This window comes from Phacochoerus africanus, chromosome 2, assembly GCF_016906955.1.
Source record: "Phacochoerus africanus isolate WHEZ1 chromosome 2, ROS_Pafr_v1, whole genome shotgun sequence".
NCBI classification, from domain to species: Eukaryota; Metazoa; Chordata; class Mammalia; order Artiodactyla; family Suidae; genus Phacochoerus; species Phacochoerus africanus.
Genome location: NC_062545.1, coordinates 52,162,518 through 52,187,012, shown reverse-complemented (window position 1 = coordinate 52,187,012; position 24,495 = coordinate 52,162,518). Strand labels below are relative to the sequence as shown.

Sequence of the window (24,495 nt, the reverse complement as noted above, 5' to 3'; positions counted from 1 at the left end):
ATTGAAGACGATTTACGGTCTTGCCTGGTTGGTTGAGTTGGCCTACTCCAGGGCAAGGCTCTACAAATCAGAGATGTCTGGAGGAACCAATGGAAATAGGAACCAGGCGCTTCAATGAGAGACATGGTAGTTAATATTTTGATGTGTCACATAACTTGAAATGATCTGGCAATTGGACAACAGCAGACTGAAACAGCAGCAGAAAAACAATCCTCCATTTGATTCTTACTGAGATTTATTGTTTTCAATAATGCCACTTTTCAGAAGTAAAGTCATGTGCTCACTTAGACAGGCTGACAAAGTGAAACCTTGTATGTGATGCAAAGTACCCTTTGGACCTTAGATTAAGACACAAATAGTGCGGTGACAAGTCAAGTACCTGCAGCAGATGGCAAACCCCACCTCCCTTGCCCAGATCTGGCTCCTGTCTTGCGCCGTGGAACCCACAATGGCTGTCTGGCAAAACACAGAACACAGGTGGCTACTGACTGACATGAAAAGTAAGTTTTATTAAACATGTTTACATACATGAGTTGGAAGTTCATTTAAAAGCACAGGGGAGTGTTAAGACAAGTGGTCAAAATAGAAAGATACTACCCAATTAGAATCAGTTGATCGTTGGCCACTAAGACAGAACGGAATCTAGTAGAAGTTCACCAATGCTTCAGCTCTTCCTGCTCAGCATGGTGGGTAGTGGTCAATCTGTGCCCTGGGAACAATGGGCAGGTAATTCTGGCGTGTGTAAATAATAAATAATTCACTTGGTGCAGGCAGTATGTCTATGGATTAAAACCTATGTGTACACAGTGTCTACATGTGTTACAGCCCCACACGAGGAATCTACACCAAAATATTTATTAGGAGGAATTTGGTCCATACTCCATCACGTTTTCCAGAGGGTAAAAAATAAAGTCCATTGATAGACATTTCACCCCAGACTCACAGACTGAGTCTGGCTAAAACCTGCAAAATGTCTATAACAAAAATGGATGGCTTAGATTTCTTGGTTATTTCAGTAGAGTAATTAACAAGCAAACTGTACAAGTACATGCAACATACAAGCTGGCCTATGTGGAACTAACATACATTATTAAATGGCCTTTTGTTTCTTTTCTTTTTTCTTTCTTTTCTTTTTCTTTTTTTTTTCTTTTTTTTTTTTAACGAAATGTGCATGCGGCTTTGAACAGTTTTGAGTCATGCTGCTCTATTTGTGTAATCACAAAAGTTGAGTGACTCATAAAAGGAGGGAGGACGTCTCGATGCACATATACAGAAGGTCACAAGGGAATTCAAGGCCCAGAAAAACCCAGATGAAGAAAATGCAAATTGAAATTTGACTTTGTTTTATCCCCCCCCCAAAAGTAAGATACTTTGCTTTAAAAAACCAAGCTTTGTGCTTGCATCAATCTCAAAGAAATGTAAACTAAAATTTGATAAAAACATTAGTTTAGTGCAGAATATTTCAACTGGAATTTCCAGTGGAATATTAACAGCCATACCATGCTCTTTCTGGGATGGATGGTGTGTCTACACTGAGACATGGCCAAGGAGCCTGGGCATCGCCAAAAATATCTGAGGCTCAAATCCACTTCTAGTCACCATTTTGGGAGGTCAAAATATATGTTTAATACCCATGAGCATTTACTCTTTTTTTTTTTTTTGGATGTCAGGAAGAAAAAGGCATTATAAGTAGTGTTTCCAAGGTACAAGGATGTGGTTAGCACTAGCTATAGACTGAGCTCTGTAAAAGTCTTCCATGCAAAACAATGGAAGACATAAATCAGTGTTCTAGAATGCAAACAGAGATATGCTCTTCTTTCAAAAAAGGGCTTCTGTGATTACCTGTTTTTTGGAAAATAATTTTTTGTTTTCTGGGTTTCTACACACAAGTCTGTGAAGAATTTAAAAAATGGAAGTGGGTGAAACCCTGCATGGCCTCATTTGTCTTGTGCACACTTTGGAGAAACGCTACAGAGACAGCTTCAGCCCTTTTTTTTTTTTTTTTTTTGATGCTTTTGGAAAAAGAAAGGAAGGGTCTCTGTAAACAGCATGAGGCCTGTCGTGACACAGCTGAAAACTAGTGGAAAAAACAAATACAGTGAAAAACAAAACAAATCAAGAAACCGAAATCAACAAATAACACACAAATAAACAAAATTTCTCAAACACCAGGGAAATAACACTGCTTGTGGTTTGTGCAGAAACATGTAAAACACAACTTTTCACAGAGTGAGAGTTTCCAGTTTGTTCCTTTTGGGGTTTGTGTATGTGTGTGTGTGTGTGTGAATTTGAAGTTTCCTCTCTTTCTATTTGTTTAGAAGCATCAGTGATTCTCACTAGCACGTTGACTCTTCCTGTAATTGGATAGACTGCCTTGTTCTGTCATGTGAAGCCAGGTTTTAAACAACGATTGGGACAGATTGTTGAAAAACAACTACAGGCAAAAACACAAGTTGATTGTCTGTCTCCAATAATGCTTTTGATTATGAAATATCTGGTTCAGATTTTTATCCTGAAAGGTAGAGTCTGACTGGAACGACTCTTGTGTAAGTTCATTAGGATCGGATGCAGGGGGGACCCGTTGAACTTTCCAGAGATGATTGGGAAGCCCGGCGGGTCAGAGGGGTGAGTGTGGGGTCCACCAGCGATGATGGTGGGAACAGCTTGTACCAGCCGATGACCATGCTGGAAAGATCGAGTTCCTCCAACAAGATCTGAGCCACACCCATAAAGCATTTATGGTCCATCCTGCCGTAGTCCCCCCAGACAATCACCTGCAGAGACAGAGAACAGCAGTGAAACCTGTTCTTCTCTCTTTCACCTCGAAGAGTTGAAAGCAAAGTGTTCTGTAAAAGTGGCCCCATCAAGGAAGGAGAGGAAGTGACTATACCCAAGACCAAGGAGGTGTAATAGATCCGAAGATAACTGCACTGAGGTGCTCATGGAGACACTTCACAATGATTTTTAGATTTGATGGAATGCAAATAATGCTTCCCTAGTCAATGAGGGGGACTGTCTACATAAACCATGTTCAAAATAAAAATACAAGTTTATTTATATATACATGCAGGAGTTCCCTGGTGGCACAGTGGGTTAAGGATCCAGTGTTGTCACTGCTGTGGCTCAGGTTGCTGTGGTGGCACACAGGTTTGGTCCCTGGCCAGGGAACTTCCACATGTTTTTTTTTCAGTGGGGCAAAAAAAAAATTTCAAAACCTTCTTTAGCAACTACTATATATAAACAATGTGCACAGTCTCAGAGATATACAAATAGAAATTTGTGCAAGCTGGGAGGACGCAACAACCCAAGTCCGTGTACAGTGGCGTGCATGTACGATGGACTATGTATAGGGTATGAGAATACTCATCAAGTTTCTTTTACATCATGGACTTGTTAGTGATGACACAGAATGCACAGTAATTGTAAGCTGGTGGCTTTTGAGCACTAGCCTGATGATTTTGACTTGACCAGAAGGTTAATAAGTCAGGGAACTCACTGACCATTACCACAATCTGGCTTAACTTCTTTCGGTGGCAGGTAAGATTTCCATTATACTGTTTGGAGGGACAATTTCCAATCCTCCGTGACCCATAAAGGGTCTCAAATGAATACATTTGGTGAAGCTTGGCTTTTCAATTTTTTGAGTGACCTTGACAAATTAATCCCTGTGATCCTCAGATGTGATGTTTAAAAGGGGGATAATGGTGGTCCACACATTTAGAAAAGGTAATATATGGAAGCACCTAACAACGCATCTGGCATTCAACCAGTCCCACATGTTTGCTGGTCCTTTCCTTTCTTCCTCTTTGTATCCTATGTCAGGCACATGGTAATGCTCTACAAACTATTGTTAGCATTGAATGCCCTGATTATCTATCTATCTATCTATCTATCTATCTATCTATCTATCTATCTATCTATCTATTGATCATCTATCATCTATCTAATCCATTATCCATTATCTATCATCTACCTTTCTATCAATTATATATCTATCTTTCTATCAATCATCTACCTATCTATCAATTATGTATGTACGTATGTATCTATCCTTTAGCTAGAAGAAGTGAGACATGGGAAATAGGGCAAAGTAGAAGGAGAGGATGGAGAGAAAGAAGAAAAGCAGAGTGAAAATAAAAATTTTGTTTTCCATTAGAACCATCAGATATTTTTGACACTATAGGTTATTTGTATCGTAAATTTTTTGTTTGTTTTTCCACTCAGGGATGCTATACTACATTATTGAACTTTATTCTCTTCCTGTTGGACCACCCCTTCAATGTTGATGTGGATAATGTGTATAGTCCAGTGTAATAAGTCAAATCGGCTATTACTGACCTGAAGGACTTTACCCTGTGGACTTTCATCAAAAACCAGGGACTGTTGATACAAGGGATCAAGGGTCTTTCGTGCAATTCTTGTCTTCTTCTTGGCTATGCAGGCCCCATTCTCCAAAAGATACACTTTGACATATGGAGCTGAGGAAAAGTAACATTAACATATAAGAAGTTATTCCTTTAATTGAAATTGATTTTATTAGAGAATGCTTTAGTAGAGAAGTACAGGTGCTTATTGAAAGTTCCCCATTGATCATTTAAATCATTAAAACTTTTCAGTGCTCCATAAATTCTATTCCTTGAAACTTATGTGTTACTGTGAATGCCATTTTCCTCATTTCAAGTAAAAGTATGTAAAGTTATCACAAGATTCTAACTTATTTGGTTTATGGATGGCAATACAATACACATTTCCATCTTAAAGCTTATTTTATATCTAAAATGTACTACTCAGCCATAAAAAAGAACAAAATAATGCCATTTGCAGCAATGTGGATGGAACTAGAGACTCTCATACTAAGTGAAGTAAGTCAGGAAGAAAAAGACAAATACCATATAATAGCCCCTATATCTGCAATCTAATATATGGCACAAATGAACCTTTCCACAGAAAAGAAACTCATGGGTTTGGAGAACAGACTTGTGGTTGCCAAGGGGGAAGGGGAGGGAGTGGGATGGACTGGGAATCTGGGGTTAATAGATGCAAACTATTGCCTTTGGAATAGATAAGCAATGAGATCCTGCTCTATAGCACTGGGAACTGTATCTAGTCACTTACAATGGAGCATGATGGAGAATAATGTGAGAAAAATAATGTATATATGTATGTGTGACTGGGTCACTTTGCTGTACATTAGAAAATTGACAGAACACTGTAAACCAGCTATAATGGAAAAAATAAAAATCATTTAAAAAGAAATAAAATCCCATCCTTTTTATGACTAGAAATGAATTTTTCTTGCACTTGTAAATGTGCATAAGAAACTGACACAAACTAAGAAGCAAACCTAACTAAACTTGCCTTTCTGGGACAATACACTTCCTAATACTTTCTGACAGAATAATTGTGTAAGGAAAACCCAGCTCCACTTGCATATACTCAAGAACATAGAAAAGGCTGTATTTTGAAAGAGATAATGCAAAACAGAGGATATCAAATTGAAATGCAGCAAATGTTTTAAGGTTTTTGCCCATGTAAGATGCTCTTTTCCAAACTCAGTGAGGCCTCTCCTTACCTGGCGTAGATTTGGAGCCAGGTTTTTGAGTGAGGCTTCGTGCTCTAATAACTTCAACTTCTAACTGGCCCTTTTTATCCTCCATTCCAATTTGTATATCACCTGCAAGTGGAGAAAGCAAAATGTTTCAGCTTCTCTGCAGTCATATGCAGATAAAAAACTAAGAGGTCCATAACAGACTTTAAATTACAACCTTCGTGATCTTGATAAAAAACTAATATTTAGAGCCCCCAACCCCACTTTTCTTTTCCTATGTCCAAATCAGATTTTGAAAAGTTTCTCTTCATTTCTCTGATGCTCATTCAACTCAGGAGAGTCTCATACTAGCTTTAAAGTGTTTAACTGCAACAATACTAAAGTATTTAAGTGATTCTTTTACTTTAATAAGATTTCTTATCCTTTACGTCATCTAGTATATAATTTTTCTTAATAAAAATATAATTATCTGTATTTCCATTTTCTAGAGAAAATCATTATTAATATCCTAGAAATTTCAAACAAATCTGTTTTTTCCTTCTTTTATTCCTTTCTATCTCCTTCCTATCATCTATCTATCTATCATCTATCTATCTATCCATCTATCCATCCATCCATCCATCCATCCATCTGCCATACATCCTCAACTTACTCCATGGATCAATGAATGGGCAAGTAATTACCTATTTATCCTATTTAACTAGATCCCTGTGGATGGAAAAAATAAGTTATCTACATTGCTGTTATCATAAACAGCATTAGAATGAACAATTTTATGTAGAAGTTCTAATTAAATGGACATTCAAAAATTTCACACTTATTGCCAACTATCCTTCAGAAAGGCTGTGCCAGTTTGCACTCGCACCAGAAGAACGTCTTCCCATTTCGCACAGCCCGTTAACAGTTATTAGCAATAAGCCTACTTTTTACCAATCTGATGTTCAAAAAGTTATTATTAGCCTTTCTTTGATGACTAGGAGGTTGAACATATTCCTAAATATTTTCAATTTCTATTCTTTCTTTTGTATTGCCTGTTCATGCCCTTTACCCATTTTTATAAGATGCTCAATGTTTTCTTGAATGATATGATACTTTATCCCTGAAAATGTTAACTATAATTATTTCTAAGTTATTTTTTAGTTGGTTGAATCATCTCCATTTTCTCAGTTGTGAATTTCTTTTATTTGCCTGGCCCATTGATCAATGTTGTGGTTCTGGATGGTTCATTAGTTTTACAATAGTTCTGTTTCAGACCTTAGGTCCTAGGGACACTTGGGTTTTTGTTTTGGTTTTATCACATAAACACATAGCTTAAAGAGTCTAACTGCTCTTTATTAGTATAAAATAGTCCCAGTCTCTCTCTCAACTTGTCTTGTAATGGTCACTGCTTTCAAAATTTACAATACTTCAACTGATTTATGTTTTACGTTTTTGGCATTTGCACCCCTATCTCTGAATATTATACTTAGCATTTTCCTGTTTTTCGGTTTTACATATTATTGACCCCTAATTGCACTCACTTTCACTGCCTTTCTACCACCGACTCATATTTGACATTTCCCGTAATCCCTCCCATTCGCCTATTAATATTTATATTATAATCATGTAACAATATTTATAGCTGAGGGAACTGCAATACTATGATTACTTCTCACTTCTTGAACATGCTTCCTTTTCCCTACAACACCTAGTAAGTGTCTTTTAAAAAGCATTTGCGGAGTTCCTGTCATGGCTCAGTGGTTAACGAATCCGACTAGGAACCATGAGGTTGTGGGTTCACTCCCTGGCCTTGCTCAGCTGTGAGCTGTGGTGTAAGCTGCAGATGCGACTCGGATCCTGCGTTGCTGTGGCTCTGGCGTAGGCCAGTGGCCGCAGCTCAGATTAGACCCCTACCTAGCCTGGGAATCTCCATATGCCACAGGAGTGGCCCTGGAAAAGGCAAAGAGACAAAAAAAAAAAAAAAAGGCAGCATTTGCTTAGTTTTATACATTGATATCATTACTTCAACTCTTACTCTCTTCTGGCAGTTTATCTCTTCCATAAAATCAAACACATTAGGTGTTCTATAGATTTCATCTTATGAATCGGACATGCTACAATTTGGGAAAGCTGCCTTTAATGCTTGCTGCAGCTGTTTTCTTAGATTTTCCTTCACTACCATCCTGGGTATCCCAACCATTTCTCTCTTGTGTGGAAGCATTTATTTATTGGATCTCATATTCCTCTTTTTTAGTTCACAGTCTTTAAATGCACATATTTTGTTGAAGGATATCCTCTAATATCTTTCTGAGCAGTGTTGAGTATGAGAAAAATGTTTTGAGAGCCTTCTTGTCTGAGTATGTATTCCAGCCTCAAACTGACTTGATGATTTGGCTGGCTACTGCACTCTACATTGGAAATCAATTGTTACTCAGAATTTGGAAGGCAGTGCTTATCTTCTGGATGCTAGTATTGTTATTGAAGAGTCCAATGAGAATTAGATTTTGGATAGTTTGCATAAAATTATTTAACTTCTTTTTTCTCTTAGGAAATTTGTGGGATTTTCCATTAATCTCTGTGCTATAAAATTGCAAGATAATGTCTTTGTGTTGACCTGTTCTCATGCATTTTGCTGACTACTTTATAGGTCCTTTCAAGCTGCAATCTCATATCCTTCAGGGAAGTATCATTTGCATAGGTTACATATAATTTTCTCCGTTTATTATCTTCCTTAAAACTTCATTGATGGTATATTTTGCCAGTAGTTTTTGATTTATCTGGCTTTAGTTTGGAAGTTCTTTCCCACTCCAAGACTATAGAAACAGTAACTTAAATGCTTTTCAGTATTTTCTAGTGTTTTTCTACATCCCATTTCTCTTTTGCAATTGAGTCCAAAATATTATTTCTTTAAGATCTTAAGTAGAGAGGTAATTTCATTAAATTTTTTGCATAAACACTTACGCCAACACCCTTTACTGAATAATCCATTGTTTTCTCCATGCTAGGAAATGCTCCCCTTCTCCTACATTTGGATCTACTGTAGAGTCTCTATCATAACAGCATTTTGATAATTCAAAGGTTGATGACTAACTTAATACCCCAAGTTAGAAAAACGCATTCGCAATTAGATGAATCATTTGAAACCAGTAACACCTGAGCCAAAATGTTGCTTCTCATTTGTATTACTATTATGCCACTTTAAATGATCTTGCCAACCTTGAAACATCAGTTTTCTTGAGTGAAAATAATTATTCTTACCCATTGCAGGGGTGGCGAGGGTTTGGCGGCCAACAAGCTGGGCTGGTCCCAATCCATCAAGAAAATCACTAAATTGACTATCCGCTCCTAGTCGCACTCCAGGAAATATTAAGCTATTAGCAAAATGACAAAAACCAAAACATAAAATCTCCTATAATTCTTTTCACTAGTTTCCATTAGACTACGAATTATGATCATGAATCAAACTGTACTTAGGCAATCAGTTTACTTACTGATTCTTTGCATTGCCTCTGAGCCAAGCATGAGGCTCAGCACTGATCGAGAAAAGGTCTAAACTATAAGTTTAAAGATGATGTTCTATTCAGGAGGGCTAAGTTATAGTTTTTAAGGCAGTAAGTTTTCTGGACACTTTACAAATACAAATCCCTACAGAAGTGTATCCCCGACGTAAGAATAAGATGCAAATGTTTATACTATGAACTGTATAAATAATTGCTCATGAACATTAGGTAACATTGGTGCTACATTTTAAGAAATTACCAATAATTTCTTGAAAAAATATTACAGTAGAGTACAAACTCTTATTTACAAATAAAAATGTTTAATTTTGTTTGGCGTTCCTGCTGTTGTGGCACAGTGGGTAAAGAACCCAGCTGCAGCAGCTCCAGTCACCGTGAAGGCGCAGGTTCAATCCCCAGGTGAAAGGATCTGGCATTGCTACAAGCTATGGCTTAGGTTGCAGCTGTGGCTCAGATTTGACCTCTGGCCTGGGAACTTCCATATACAATAGGTTTAGCTATAAAAAATTTTTAAAATGTTTATTACGTTTTTCCTTTTTGAGCAAATTAAAGTCTCACATTATCTGAGATTTTTTTTTTTAAAGTTCAAATGGAAATGAATGGGTTAAAACATGCCACACCAGGACTGCCTGAAACCCCAGCCTATATACTCTTGTTTACTGATGTCTCCTGGGTAGCAAGAACAAGGCTTGTTACATTGTTGGGCTTCAAGAAGTAATTTTTGGAATAAACAGATTTCCATAAAGATCGATTGTTTCCAATGTGCTTTCATATATATTATTTCTTCACAATCAAAGGAATTAGAGTGTCTATTATATCTCATCCAGAGACTATAAAACATATCTATGAGGTGTTAAGTGGCTTATCCATGGTGGAGGTAAATATGATTAGATGTGTTAATTTTTATATCAGAATACAATGTCTCCAGCCTTTATTTGCAGGTTGCTTCATGATACTTCAGCAAACACTGGTATTTTATTAGCAAGTTTAACTTCAGTAGCTTCATGCCTGCTGACTTTTGATCTTAGCTATACCTTGCTGGGAGCATTCTTACCAATAACTGGATCAAATAAACAGAATCACTCATTTCAGGTATGGGAAAGCCTATCATGAACATAAACTTGGCACAATTTATTTCATTTTGTGAACCAAATAGGCAAATGCAAGTAAAACAAAATAAATTATTAATTTTAGATCGGTAAAAAGATATTTGAATGGTACTAAATAATTATGGCATGGTTGATTCCCAAGCAACCCCCTGTGGAATGACAATTACTTATTGGTAAGATCTATCACCTCGGCAAAAGTTCAGTTTCATCATAAAATTTCTCAAGCATAGAAAAATGCAGGTTTTATGCAGGATCTATATGAAATGGTTAAGAGAAAATCCAGTAAACTAAAAATCTAGTTTTTTTTTCAAAATTAATTTGTTTCAGGATTAACTAAAACTCTTTAATCAGAAAAATAATGAAGAAGAGAGATCCTGGGCTTTTTTCCTAAGGTATAAAATGAATTCGTGATGTAAGAAAATGTAAGCTGTTATTATGAGAATATTATACTTACAACAACTTAGAGCCCAACATAGTTTGGAGAAAGTAGGAACTGGGCACTTAGTTTCTCACTTAGACATTTTAATTCAGATTTTGGCATCTGGACCAGGCAATGAATGAGTTTTCCCTATGAAAGAGTCCATTAAATGTGGCATTTCTATAATAACCATCTGATAATGGACTATTCTGAGCTTTTCTGGATGACGGACATCAGTTTATTCATGTTAGTCCACCATTTTTCCATCCCTTTGAAAGGTCTGCATGACCAGGTGCAGAGATGTGCCCGTGTGTATGTATCAGAAGAAGTCAGGCTATGTTAAAATGGATGATTGAACTTCTGATTAAATATAGAAGCTTCGTGATAGCCCCCAAAGCCTTGGTAGCTTTGTTCTTCTCGCTATGACTACACAAGCCTTGGTGCCAAGCCACACAGATGTGCTAGCATCACTTACTTTCCCTCGGAGCTGTAGCTGTTAATGCTGCCGTCTGTCGACTCCCGACTGGGCTGCCGTACCATCTTCCTCATCTCTGCTGCCATTCCTGTTTCTGTGCTTCTCTGTATGGTGCTTTTCAACTTCTTGTGGCCTGACTCTGACAGGAGAGAGTAAAAGAAACTCTTAAGTTGGTTTAAGACAGTCCCCCCTGAGATTGATTGATGCTGCAAATAGAGCAGTTAATTATGCATATAATGAAACATTTACTCAGAAAAAGTGTCTAAGAGAATCCTCTAATTAAGTCTCTTTGCCAAAGGATGCAATGGCCAAGGAGACAGTGGCACAAGGTACCAGCCCCAGAGACGGCCTGGATCCCAACGAACCGAAGTGAATACCTTCTGTTACTGCTGCTGAAGCTGTCAATTTCAATGAAAAACTAGATTTTGCACCAAACCGTTATGTGGAACCTAAGAGTTCTCTCCTAATCTGGAATGCTCCAGTGTGTGAGGACAGACCTAAAAGAATGGGCCAAGTCCTTTAAAGGAGAAGAGGCACTTAGAACCAGCATGGAACATACCACCATTTTAGTTCTACCAGGTATCTACAATCTGCATGAAGAGAAACAGCAGGCTTTTATTTAAAGATATTTGCAACACCTGAACATACATCATCTCATTTGAGATGACACAGGGTTATCTATGCAGCGAGAACAAGCACTATCTTAATTCCAAGGCTTCACAGCTACACAGGGCCTTTCAACACAGCTGTGTCTTCCAACTGCAGTTTTGGGCTGAATCTCTCCTGGCACTGTGAATCATACTGGCTGATCATTTTCCTGATAAACTCTAAGTTCAGAGCCACTTCCCTGAGCCCTTTTGAAATGTACTAGCCAGCATCCCATTCATAGTATGGTTTAGGGCATTCTAAAACATTTATTTGATTAGAGCAATATCAAAAGGTTAGACAGACTGTTAGACTTTTACAATCTACCATGTTTTTTCTACCTACACAGTCAATGTGCATTTCTCATTTTCGTTCAATTTTTTGCACATAGTAATACTTAATACCCATAAATAATATAGGAAAAATGTTCTCTCTATTCATAACCCCATACCTAAACTATGTATATACACATAAACTTTTCAATCATCATAAAATGTCTGTGAAGAAGATGCTTAGAAACGCTCCTAAATAAACCATATGAAAACTTCACCTTAACCTCTCATTTTGGGTCACTGCAACCCTCGTGTAAGTGGTCTAATAAAAAATGTAATTAATTATACTGTCTGGACTCAGTGCTGAATGTTTTCTATATAACAGCCATGCTGAGGTCTTCAAAGGATAAAGTGGAATATGTCATTCCTTTGCTCAAGATCTTGCGATGGTTTATCATCAAAATTAAAAGAAAATCCAAAACTGCTTTCATGGCATGCAGATGCCCTATAACCTGGCCCCTGGATGCCTCTCAGACCTCCCCTCCCCCCACCCCACGTGATCACTGTCTCCTGTCCTTCTGTCTTCCTTGCATTTGCTGGATACCTCAAGCATGGTGCTTCCAGACCCTTTCCCCTCCCTGTCCCCCCTTTGGTCTTCTTGTTTATTTAGGGTTCTTCTTCTCCATCACTCTTTATCCCCTTTGCCATGCTTTGTATTGCTTCCCAGGACTGCTCCATCTGCTAGTAAAGATTTATTTGTTTATGCTTCTTCTTGTTTCACCAATTCCAATTTAATTTCTACCAGGAGGAGGGCATTGTGAATATCCCACGCCATCATCCCTCATATCTAGAACAGTGGTATGAATCACATCACTCATACTAACCTACAATATTCTCATTCCACTTAACACAATTTTAATATAATGCAAACACATCTATATTTATTCTTTTAAAGATCGCACTGTTTCATTGTATGGTTATGTGGTATCATAACAAAACCATCTCCTTATTGATGAACATTTAGGAATGTTTCCAATTGTTATAGGAGTTTTTATATAATAAATTTCTAGGAGTTGTAAGGAATTTCTTCAATCTTATCAGCCATCTCTAAATTGTCCTTTAGAAACATTTGTAGCAAATTACATCCTTGACCACCTTGGCATAGATGCCTCCACTTTGCCATCTATGGCTCTGGATTCTTCTTTACCTTTCCTCTTTCTGGTTTTTGTCTTGCCCACTTGACTTGTCATTATAGAATCTGGACACTTACTCAAGGCAGGGACTTCGTCTATGGCCACTCTGAGTGCTCTTTAGTTTAGTTTGGGTATTTATTGATATATATCCTGTGCCTCCTTCCTAGACGTAGTTCCCTTATGAAGTCACTGTGTAGAGCAACATTTCATCTCTGTGTGCATGCTGGCTGCATCCCACCTGAAGGGAAGTGGCAAGCGCCAAGGGTGTTTTACCCAGGTGAGCCAGCTACAATAACAGCAAAGTTTTGCCCCAGGCAATCAGTGAGGGTAGAACACCACATTCTATTGAAAATAATGAGATTCTTAACTAGAAAAAATGAAGGCAAACTTTAAATGGTCGGGGCAATACTGGGTACGGGAGGAGAAACAGTTAAAAGGACAGCCATTTGGGGCTCAGGTGAGAGTAGTTATACATTAAGTTTTTCATTTATTCACCCTTCTTCCCTTCCTTCCATCTATCCTTCATTCTATCCATCCATCCATCCATCCATCCATCCATCTTTCTTTCATCCATCCAACAAATATTTACTAAGCACCAACCAGATGTTCCACACTGTTCTAGGTGCCGGAGATATACTGATGCCACACCCTCATGGAGTTTACATAAGTGTATGTCTATACAAGAAAGGCAATGAACAAATCAACAGATATCTAATGTGCCTGGTAGTAAGTTCTATGGACAAAAATAGGCAAGGGAAGGGGGATGGAGAGTGGTGGGGCAGAGAAGCAATGGTTTTATTAGAAATGGGTCAACGTCTCATCAAACGTCGGTGTGAAGGATGTGAGGGGACAGGGCGATAGCCCCCACACTGGGGTTGGTCCCGGTGGCTGTGGTGGGAGGCTGTGAGTTTTGGCGGGAGGTCAGGAGGAGCCGCTGTCGGGTCAACAGCACCCAATCCTCAGATTTCCTCTGCAGTCTTTCCAGTGCTGATGCTGACTTCAGCCAGGAGTCTCTATGTGTGCCTGGTAGTCCAGATGATGGGGAGAGTGGGCCGTAAGAGCCTGGCTTCTCTTGCATTTCTTAACACTCCTTGCACATGGCTGTCATTCATGACATATTTGTTCAATGAATGAAAAGAAAAAATTCAAAACTGAAGTGTTCTTTATTGTTTTTTGAAACAGGGATATCAAGTTTTCTGAAACAAAGATACATGCACCCCTGGGTTCATAGCAGCACTATTTACAATAGCCAAGACATAGAAGCAACCTAAATGTCCATTAAGTAATGAATAGATAAAGAAGATGTGGTACATATATATACAATGGAATATCACTCAGCCATAAAAAAGAATGAAATAATGCCATTTTCAGTGATATGGATGGACCTAGAGATTAACATATTAAGTGAAATAAGTCAGATGGAGAAGGAAAAATATCATATGATATTGCTTATATGTGGAATATTAGAAAAATATACAAATGAGCTTATTTCCAAAATGGAGACTCACAGACATAGAAAACAAACTTATGGTTACCAAAGGGGAAATGGGGGGGTTAAACTAGGAGACTGGGATTAATATATACACACTACTATATATAAAATAAACAACAAGGACTGACTATATAGCATGTGGAACTATATTCAATATCTTGTAATAAACTGTAAGGGGAAAGAATCTGAAAAAGAATATATATAAGTGTAACTGAATCACTGTGTTGTACACCTGAAACTAATATGACATTGTAAATCAACTATACTTCAATAATTTTTTTTAAAGAAGGGTATGTCTACAGGGTGTCCCAAAATTCTTAGATAAATTTTAAACCTTAATAGCTTCCAAAAAGTAAGTGCTATACTCTTTGAAAAAACATCGTGGAAGAGGTTGCTTATTGAACTTTGATGCTTATTTAATTTTATGAATTTGAATAATACACTTTGAATTTTGAAGTTTTTTAGTCTTTCTGAAGATGGCAAACATGGACCTGTATCTCGCTCTTGTCTTACTTATGTTAATAAATATCCAGGGCAAAGAGCTTTGATGCACTAAGCAATTTTATAAAGGCCCAGGTAACAACAGCTGGGTAAATGATTCCAGCTCTGAATCTGTCTGACTTAAGTTCAAAGGGCTCTCAAATGATCTGGGATGTAAGAATTGGAAGAACTGTTTACAGATGTGGAAACCATGCATATGGAGAAGTGTAATCCATGCAACAAATACTTGTTCAGCACTTGCACTGGTCCTCTCCTTTTCTAGATGCTGATGATACAGCAAAGAACACAACTGACCAAAACTCTGCCCGGATGGAGCTTACATTCTAGTGCAGACAGGGCCTTGCTCAGATCACCTCATTAGCAGCAGAAGCAGGGTTAGAAACCTGATTTGCTGAACCTCAGTCCTGTGATCATTCCATTACACCACAGTTTAAGACAACACAGACTCTGATCTTACTTATTTTACAACTAAAACAATAGTTTAGCTGTACAGATATTCTCATGCACAATTTCATAAGGGCTTACAAGCTTGTTTGAATACTTTGTTAAAATCACATATATTCTATACAAATACAAGATATAATTATCAGTATTTATCTCTCTATGCTATAATTATAGCATAAAATGTTACATATATGTCATTTTTAATACCAATACAATGTATTAAACCATTAATTATTGGAAAATATTGTTATGTCTGCTAAGGATACCACAATTATTTAAAAATTATTTGTATCCACTGAAGAATCATTAACTTGATAAAAGCATGAAGTCTACTATCAAATTACATCATGAAACCTTTGACTTGCAACTGCTGTCCTAAGAACAAAAGATTAGAAAACCAGTATATTTTAATATTCTACATTCATCAACACATAAAATTAGTAGAATCCATGATATCTGGAGGCAATGCTTTGGAGGAACAAACTTCCTTTCACAGAATGGTCTAAAATATATATGCTGGTTATATGTGAAGTGTCTCTTACCATATTTAGAGATGCTCTGTTTTTGTCTTTTAATATATTTTATTTTTAAATATGAAAATAATGTATGCATATGGCTAAAGAATCTAAACAGTGAAGACAATTACAAAAGCAAAAAATCTCCCATCCATGCTCATCTCTCATCCCATGAGGTAACAATTTATTTCATTTTTTTTGTCTGCATGAATTTACAAAATTTTTTAAAAAATTATTGAGGTAAAGAATGCATAACATAAACTTTACAATTTTAACCATTTTCAAGTGTCTAGTTCAGTGGAATTAAGCATATTCACACTGTTGTGATGCTATATTTAGAAATATCTTATTGACTTAGTAATTTACTCTCTAAGTACTCATTACACAGCAAGTGCTCATAATCTAATAGGCATAGGTCTAGGTGTTGCAGCCGCACCAGTAATAAGACAGGGTAGCACATACAATAAACCACTAAATCCAGTCAGTGAACATGAGAATTTTAGAGAAATATATTATATCACTTACATGTAGTATCTAGAAAAAAGATACAAACTTATTTATAAAACACAAAGAGACTCACAGACATAGAAAAGAAACTTAGTTACCAAAGAAGAAGGAGGGGGTAGGGATAAATTAGGAGAATGGGATTACCATATGCCCACCATCGTATATAAAATAGATAAACAACAAGGACCTACTGTATAGCACGGGGAATTGTATTCAGTATTCTATAATAACTTACATGGGAAAAGAATCTGAAAAAAGAATGTATATACATATATAAATAGATAGATGTAGATACAGATATCCATATATAACTGAATCACTTTGTTGTACACCTGAAACTGACACAACATTGTAAACCAACTATACTTCAATTGAAAAAATCAAAATAATGTAAACTTTCAAAAACGATAATTTCAGATACTGGTATTCTTAAAAAAAATGAGAGAGAGACTGTCTCAGTACAGTGAGTTTCTTCTGATTAGCTGGAAGGGAAGGTCACTTCTGAGAGTGTAGAAAGGGCAGCCCTCACTCGTAGATCTGAAGGAAAGATGTTTCAGGCAGAAGGTGCGAGGGCAGGACCCTGAGGAGGGTCCCTGGCATGTCTGAGAAGCTAAGGACGGTCAGGGTGGGTTTGACCAGCCAGGGCTGGAGGGGAGGAGGCTGAAGGAGCTGGGGCAGGCCCCGCTGGGCAGTGGCCTGGACTCTGTACTAAGTGTGGTGGGAAGCAGGGGAAGGTCAGGATCTGAGTTCTATTCTCCATGGATCCCTGGAGCTACGGTGTGGGAATGAGCTGTAGGAATTAGAAGTTGCAGAGGCAGAAGATGAGAAGGCCACTTCCTTCCCTAAGAAGAGAGAAACGGTGGCCTTGGTTGCAGGGGCGGGGGGGAGGAGTAGCCATGGAGATAAAGGAGTGTGCCCTGCAGTGAACTGAAGTCCTTGCTCTACCAGATGTGTGGATGGTTCAGAAAAACAGGAGGAGTAAGTAACTTTCAGGTTTTCAGTTAGGAAAACTAGTTGGATAATAGTATCACTTCCTGGAAAGGAAGAGGAACATGTGGTTGGTGGAAATTCTGAATTCCCGATGTCCACGGGGCCCTAAATAGCCCTGTGAAGGGTAAAGTAGGAAGAGTCAGCAGGTGAGGGACAGGTCAGGGCCAGAGATTAGGTCAGAAGGTAGGTAGGAAGCTAGTCAGACAGAAGGACAGACAGGACATACCAGCACACAGATGGAATATTAAGTGTAACAGGGAGAGAGCGCAGAGAGAGAGGAACAGAGGAGCCACCATGGAGGTGAGGATATTTCCATATTTAGTGGTCCAGAAGAAAGTCAAGGCTATTACGGGGTCCACAAGGGGAGACCTTTTAAGGTATAGAGAGAAAGCGTGTCATGGAGCAGAAATTAGAAGAATAAAGAGTTTCAGGAAGTAAGATAACTCAGTGTTGACTACTACTCAGAATTTTAGCAAGAAGCAGACACATAGAGGTGATGACAGTGCCTGGATCCACGAGCCGTGGATCTGGTGATGTAGTGGGGCTGAGGGCTTGAAGGGAATGACCAGTCAGAAGAGAGAATGAGAGAGGAGGAGGCAGAGTGGCTACTGGGACCATCTCCAAAAGGTCTGCAGTGACTGAGAAAGAGTCCCATAGCATGAGGGGAGGCTGTCTATTTTTTAAGCTCTGATATTAGAGTTTGTTTCCATGCAGATGGGAATCGATAAAAACACAGTGTCAAACACACCAGTTTCAGGTCTAATGTTATTGGTTGGCGAGGTGAATAAAGATAGATGATGTCTGAAGATCATCTTTTAGTCAAAGCCCAATATCCAAAGAATAGTCAATTCCATCCAATAACTGAAAAAAGTAGTAGAAGAATATCACCTCATTGCTTAAACAGTTTGGGCCCAAAAGATAAATGTAATAATGTTCTATTAACTCACAAAGAGAAACTACAGAGTAAGGGCAACTTTTTGGTTACCCTGAAAGTAACAACTGAGATCAGTGATAAGATTTTTCTTCTATGTACAGGGGCAAAACTCAGTTTTTCTTTTTTAAGATTAGAGTATAATTGATTTATACTGTTGTGTCAATTTCTGCTATACAGCAGTGACTCAGTCATATATATAGTCATATATATATATTCATATTCTTGTACAGTGCAGGGAACTATGTCCAGTCTCCAATCTCTTGGGGTAGAACATGATGGAAGATGGTATGAGAAAACTCAGTTATTTTCACTTTTACTTCAATTTTTTTAATTTTACATTTTATTTATTTTTTTAATGGCCACCCAAGGCATATAGAAGTTCCCAGGCCAGAGATTGAATCCAAGTCACGGCTGTGACCCAAGCTGCTGCAGTTGGATTTTTAACCCTCTGTGTCATACAGGGAACTCCCTATTTTTATTTTTTTAAAATTTTATTTAAAATTTTTTTAAATGATAGTTGAGTCACAATGTGCCGATTTCTGCTATACAGCAAAGTGACTCATTTATAAACATATATACATTCTTAAATTCCCTTTTTTTTGGGGGGGGGGGGCATGTCCTTGGCATGCAGAACTTCTGGGCCAGGGACTGAACCCAAGCCATAACAGTGATAATGCTGAATCCTTAACCCACTAGGCCTCCAGAGACTCCAAAACTCAGTTATTTTTAAACAGAAGAGTTATGGTGGTTAATATATGTTTTGTCCATTCATCCCTTATTTAATTATTCAATAAACGATTTCCTGAGTGCTTTGGGCCAGTTCTGTGTATGTGAACATGGAAAGGAAAGAGGCCCTGACTCTAACCAGCTCCTGGCCCGGCAGGAGAGACCGGCAAGTATGAGTTTAACTGTGATTCAATGTAACGGCAACATGGAGGATTTATTTTATATGTATTAAGCTTTAGGTATTTATCTTAACATAAATTTGATAATTAGGTCATAATTCAATAATTTAATAATTCAATAATTTTGGTATTTATCTTACATAAATTCAGTAAAGAGCATGGCCCTTTGGGATGGGTGTGTTTCTAGGGTGACCAGACTTTTGTGACTGGTGAGTCCCCAGGGATCTCAAGGCTGAGGAACCAGGCCCAGGAGGCTCCCACAGGAGCTCACAGGGCAGCTGTTCTTACTGACCTCAAGGTCTTGGTCTTATTACCTATTATACCCACATTATGTACCATACAACACAGATATCCAGAGCTCATCTTTTCCAAGAAAATCCTTAGCAATTCTCCCTTGATGATGTCAGATGCTTCGAATGTTGTGGTAATCACACAGTTGGAAACTTTTATTAGGCAGTCTGTTCTAACAGGGTCATGGTGGTTTGGGGTGGGGGTAAGTTTTAAACAAACAAAAATGTTCCTTTTGTACTGGGCTAAGGTTTTGATATTTCATCCCACGCCAGTTAAGTACAACTTGTAAAAGTTTTATTGGTCTGAAGGATATTTTTAGAAAAATCCCACGAGGGTTCTTTGACGTTTATGCTTTCCCTCATTGATTCTCCAATTTAATCCTAAAGCTGTGAATCTACTATATCCCTTTCCTCTTCATTTTCCAAAGAAGTTTATAATGAAAGGTATACAGGGGTTAAGAAGCTAAGCATAATATCATCAGAATATTTTTGTGAGATGAATGGAATAAATTCCCTTGATGATATTTTCAGAAGTCTTCCCATCTTTTCCAGTGATACAGTTATCCTCTTACTGTATCTTACTCCATCCCCTAACCCGAAAGAGATAAGATGTTCCTTTGCTGCCATGTACCTTAAGTTCTCTGCAGATACAGCTTTAGAAAATGGGGAGTTCCCATCATGGCTCAGTGTTAAGGAACCCGAATAGTATCCATGAGGATGTGGGTTCAATCCCTGGCCTTGCTCAGTGGGTTAAGGATTGGTGTTCCAGTGAACTGTGGTGTAGGTCGCAGACGCAGCTCAGATCCCACATTGCTGTGGCTGTGGTGTAGGCCAGGGCCTACAGCTCGGATTCTACCCCTAGCCTGGGAACTTCCATATGCCACAGGTGTGGCCATAAAAACAAACAAACAAACAAAAAGCCAAAAAAAAAAAAAAGAAAAGAAAAGAAAAGGGGCTGTCCCTTCTGAACACTGACCTTTGTTTTTCAGTCCATCTGCTGCTAATAGCAGTTCTCCGGTGAGAAGCCAGAGCTGCCCTAAAAACACCTACCACCAGATGAGCTCAGCTCACTCAACCACACAGAACTTTTCAGCAAACATTTGCTATGGTGGCATCAATCTTTCCTCTTGAAGAGCTGGTAAATATGTAAGTAAGAGCAAGTCCAAGTGGGGCTTTTATATAATGGGTATATTAAACTTAATAAGGCTGCCCCAAATGTTTAGGTAAAGAGGTGTTTGTTCACTGAAACATACTACTCGTGCCACACCCCGTTTTGGCCATAGATGTCAGGGAGGGGACAGCCAGGTGCTGGACTTCTCACTGCTTGACTTCCCGGACTCCATGTTTTCCAAAGTGTGTCCGAGTCATGGACTGAATTAGGACCTCTCCCCACGCCACTCATAGGTCAAGGTCCTAACCTCCAGGACCTTAGAATGTGACTGTGTCTGGAGATAGGGCCTTTAAAGAGATGATTAAGTTAAAGTAAGCCCCACTACCACCCTCCCAGGGAGCCCAAATCCCACCCGACTGGTGTCCTTACAAGAAGAAGAGATCAGGACACAGAGAGAGACCACCATGTGGAGAAGGGGCCAGAGGGCACCACCTGCAAGCCCAGGAGAGAGGCGTCAGGAGAAACCACACCTGCCCACACCTTGATCTTGGACCCTGGCCTCTAGAACTGTGAGCACATAAATTTCTATTATTTGAACCATGCAGTCGGCGGTATTTTGTCACGGCAGCCTGAAAACATCTGTACAGCTAGGGAGTGGACACGTTTTAAGGTCATCTTCTTATTTAATAAATGTGAGGATTTAAATACAATTTAAAGCACCTGGGGAAAAACCATCAGATCTAAATGGTCTGAGAATGAGGTTAACTTTATTTCAGCTTGTCTTGATTAAAAAGTGGTCTGAAGTATTACAGGAATATACCTAAATTGTTTATTACCAACTCGATGCTGAGAAAATAAGACCTCAGATTTATCTGGCCAGGAGTAGTGAATATACACACTTAGATCAAACCTATTTTCTTTCCTTTGTTCTAAGTCAATACTTTAATTGAAACTGGATTTCACTTATTGAGTCTAAGTCTAAAATATCTCCTTACCATCTCCCAACCTGACTGTAAAAATAAAACAATACTTCAGGCTGAAACTTACCAAAAAGTATGTTTTCGGTTTTCCCTTTTTAAAAAAAACCTCAAGGTATTACTATTTAGGAAATCCTTCCTCTTTCCCAATTTCAAAAGGCAGCCTAATGGTTTTTAGTCATGGCTAGATAGGAAATGGTTTGAAGGGAAGCTCTGGAATCAGAATGTCTGGATTCAAGCTCCAGGCCCCCCAACCCCTCACCCTGTATTAGTTCTGTGCCTGCAGGCAGCTTAGGTTAGCCTCTCTGTGCCTAAATTTCCTCATCTTTGAAATGGGGGGATTATCTTGAGTAGTAAATTAGATGATCCATGTAAAGCCTGTTGGACAGTGACCAGCACTCTTTTAAGTCACCTATTGTTATACTCTAAGGCCTCTGTTATTTTGCAGATTCATTCTCAAGCCATATGGCGTTAATTCCCCTTGCTCAACTCAAAGCGCATCTTTCTGTATTATTTCCATATTTAACTCAGAATGCTATACAGAATGAAATGTAATTAAGTTGCAGCATATTGCAGAGACTACTCATGTCCTGAGTATGCCTCCTTACCCTTTCATCTAGTGACAGAACTTCCCCCATTCTCCCAGTTAAGGGTCGACACTTCCCTTCCCCTCTCCCCTCTTGATAGCATGAGGACGTGATGATGGGAGCTACAGCAGCCACTGTGGGACTCAGGATGCGAGCACCTACTGAAGCTGGCAGATCTTGGGTCCTTGACGGGACTGAGCCACTGCACCAGCCCCGGACTGGACAGTCCACCTGCACTATTACTTGAGTCTTGATCAAGCACTCTATTTGTGGGTCTTTTGTTTCAGCAGCCTATCCTATACATAGTATGTAGTATTCAAAGTAAAATCCAGTGTGGATTTAAAAAAAATAAAGGAGTAGTTTTGTAAGAGTACACACGATTCTCAACTTCAGATGGGAGACTTGAGTTACTGAATTTATCCCTGACAGTTTCCTAAGAAACTCTTCTAATAACAGACTTAATGGAAATTTTTCTTCTCTCTGAAGCCTCAGAGAATGTGAGGTTAGAGGGGGAAAATTTATCAATAACTGATGTTTGCTAAATATCATCATTGTGTAAGGCACCCTGCAGGGTACATTGTATAGAGAGGTCCTTTCCTTAGTTTAATATTCTGAAACAAACAGACACACATGAAGTTCCTAATTTTTGAGCAGCAGTAACTGTACTGCATGGCTTATTATGGGCAGAAAAGACAGTTTGAGGTCATAAAGTAAATTCTTTTTTCTATATTCTATAAAACAAAGTAGGTTCTCTGCTTCTCACCATGTTCCTTTAAACAAATTGGATGGATTTTCATTAAAAGAGGGACAATCTGATTTGAAATATGAGCTATGTGGCACAATGTGAAATTCTTTTTGGGAATTTAAGAGACCCAGCAGGGTGATTCAGAAAGACAGGCAGGAATTCTTAAGAGGGTCTGAGTCAGAGGTACAGCTGACCCAGGAGAGGCTTGTCCAGTGGAACAGTCTCCATGACTGAAAGGCTCCATGTGGAAACTCAAGGACACAGTATCAGGCACTCTACATGGGGGGTGAAGGAGGCAACTGGGAAGCTTCTTATTTGGGGGTCAATGTAGACTGAACCGGCCATAGAGAAGGAATTAACTGTGTTCAGGCTTGTGATTTTTCTCCATTCCCAGTGGAGGGGCAGCCTCGTATGTGTCTGTGTATCTCTGTATGGAGGGAGGGAGGGACCAACTTAGAACAACTTACTGAAAGGTAGGAATAAATACTGCCCAGATAAATGGGACAGAATAAAATGGGTCTGACTAGCTCTTTTTTTTCTTTTTAGGGCCATACCCATGGTATATGGAGGTTCCCAGGCTAGGGGTCAAATCGGAGCTATAGCTTCTGTCCTATGCCACAGCCACAGCAACACTAGATCCGAGCTGCATCTTCAACCTACACCACAGCTCAGGGCAATGCCAGATCTTCAACCTACTGAGCAAGGCCAGGGGTTGGACCTGCAACCTCATGGTTCCTAGTCGGATTCCTTTCTGTTGCACCATGACAGGAACTCCAGTCTGACTAGCTCTTAAAGGCAAAGTTACAGTTAGTAACCATTGGGTGTGCCTATCTCTCAAGATGCGCCTCTTTGTCCCTCTGGATGGTGATCTCCACAAATCTTGGCACCCTGACCCTGGAGCTGCAAAACTTACAGACCAGAGAGAAGGTTCCTCAGGGAAACGAGCTGGGAGAAAACAGGGCAGCAGTCAGAGAATCCTGTGCTTCACAGAATAAAACGGAACGTGCTGGCACAGCCTGCTATGTTTGGTTTACGATGCTCACATAACTGGGTATTTCTCCATGGATTTTTAATAGACCATGAAAGCATTCTTTGCTAAGATTTGATTAAGCAGAGAATCCAAAGAAAACTTGCTTACTGGGATCAATCTTTCTGAAGCTATGAAATTGGAAACCATAGACTTTTTTTTTTTTTAAACTGGAAAATTTTTAGGAGAAAGAGAAAGTTAAATCAGGTGTGCCAACAGCCATTTCTTTTCTCTTGCATTTATAAAATTAAGCGGTAAGAAATACAGGTGGTCAGAGAGATAGCTTTGCTACTGGTAGCTTTGAAAAATAATC

General features: G+C 38.8%; 1 protein-coding gene across 1 annotated transcript in view; it reads right to left on the bottom strand.

Annotated features, from left to right (window-relative positions):
• Window positions 1-489: 489 nt before the first annotated feature.
• The window catches only part of RIMS1 (regulating synaptic membrane exocytosis 1), a 461,151-nt gene continuing 437,145 nt past the window's right edge, over window positions 490-24,495 (bottom strand). The window contains 5 exon segments of the mRNA XM_047760358.1: window positions 490-2,774; window positions 4,339-4,478; window positions 5,573-5,674; window positions 8,786-8,898; window positions 11,048-11,186. Coding sequence (XP_047616314.1) covers window positions 2,556-2,774; window positions 4,339-4,478; window positions 5,573-5,674; window positions 8,786-8,898; window positions 11,048-11,186 — 713 coding nt within the window. The 3' untranslated portion in view covers window positions 490-2,555.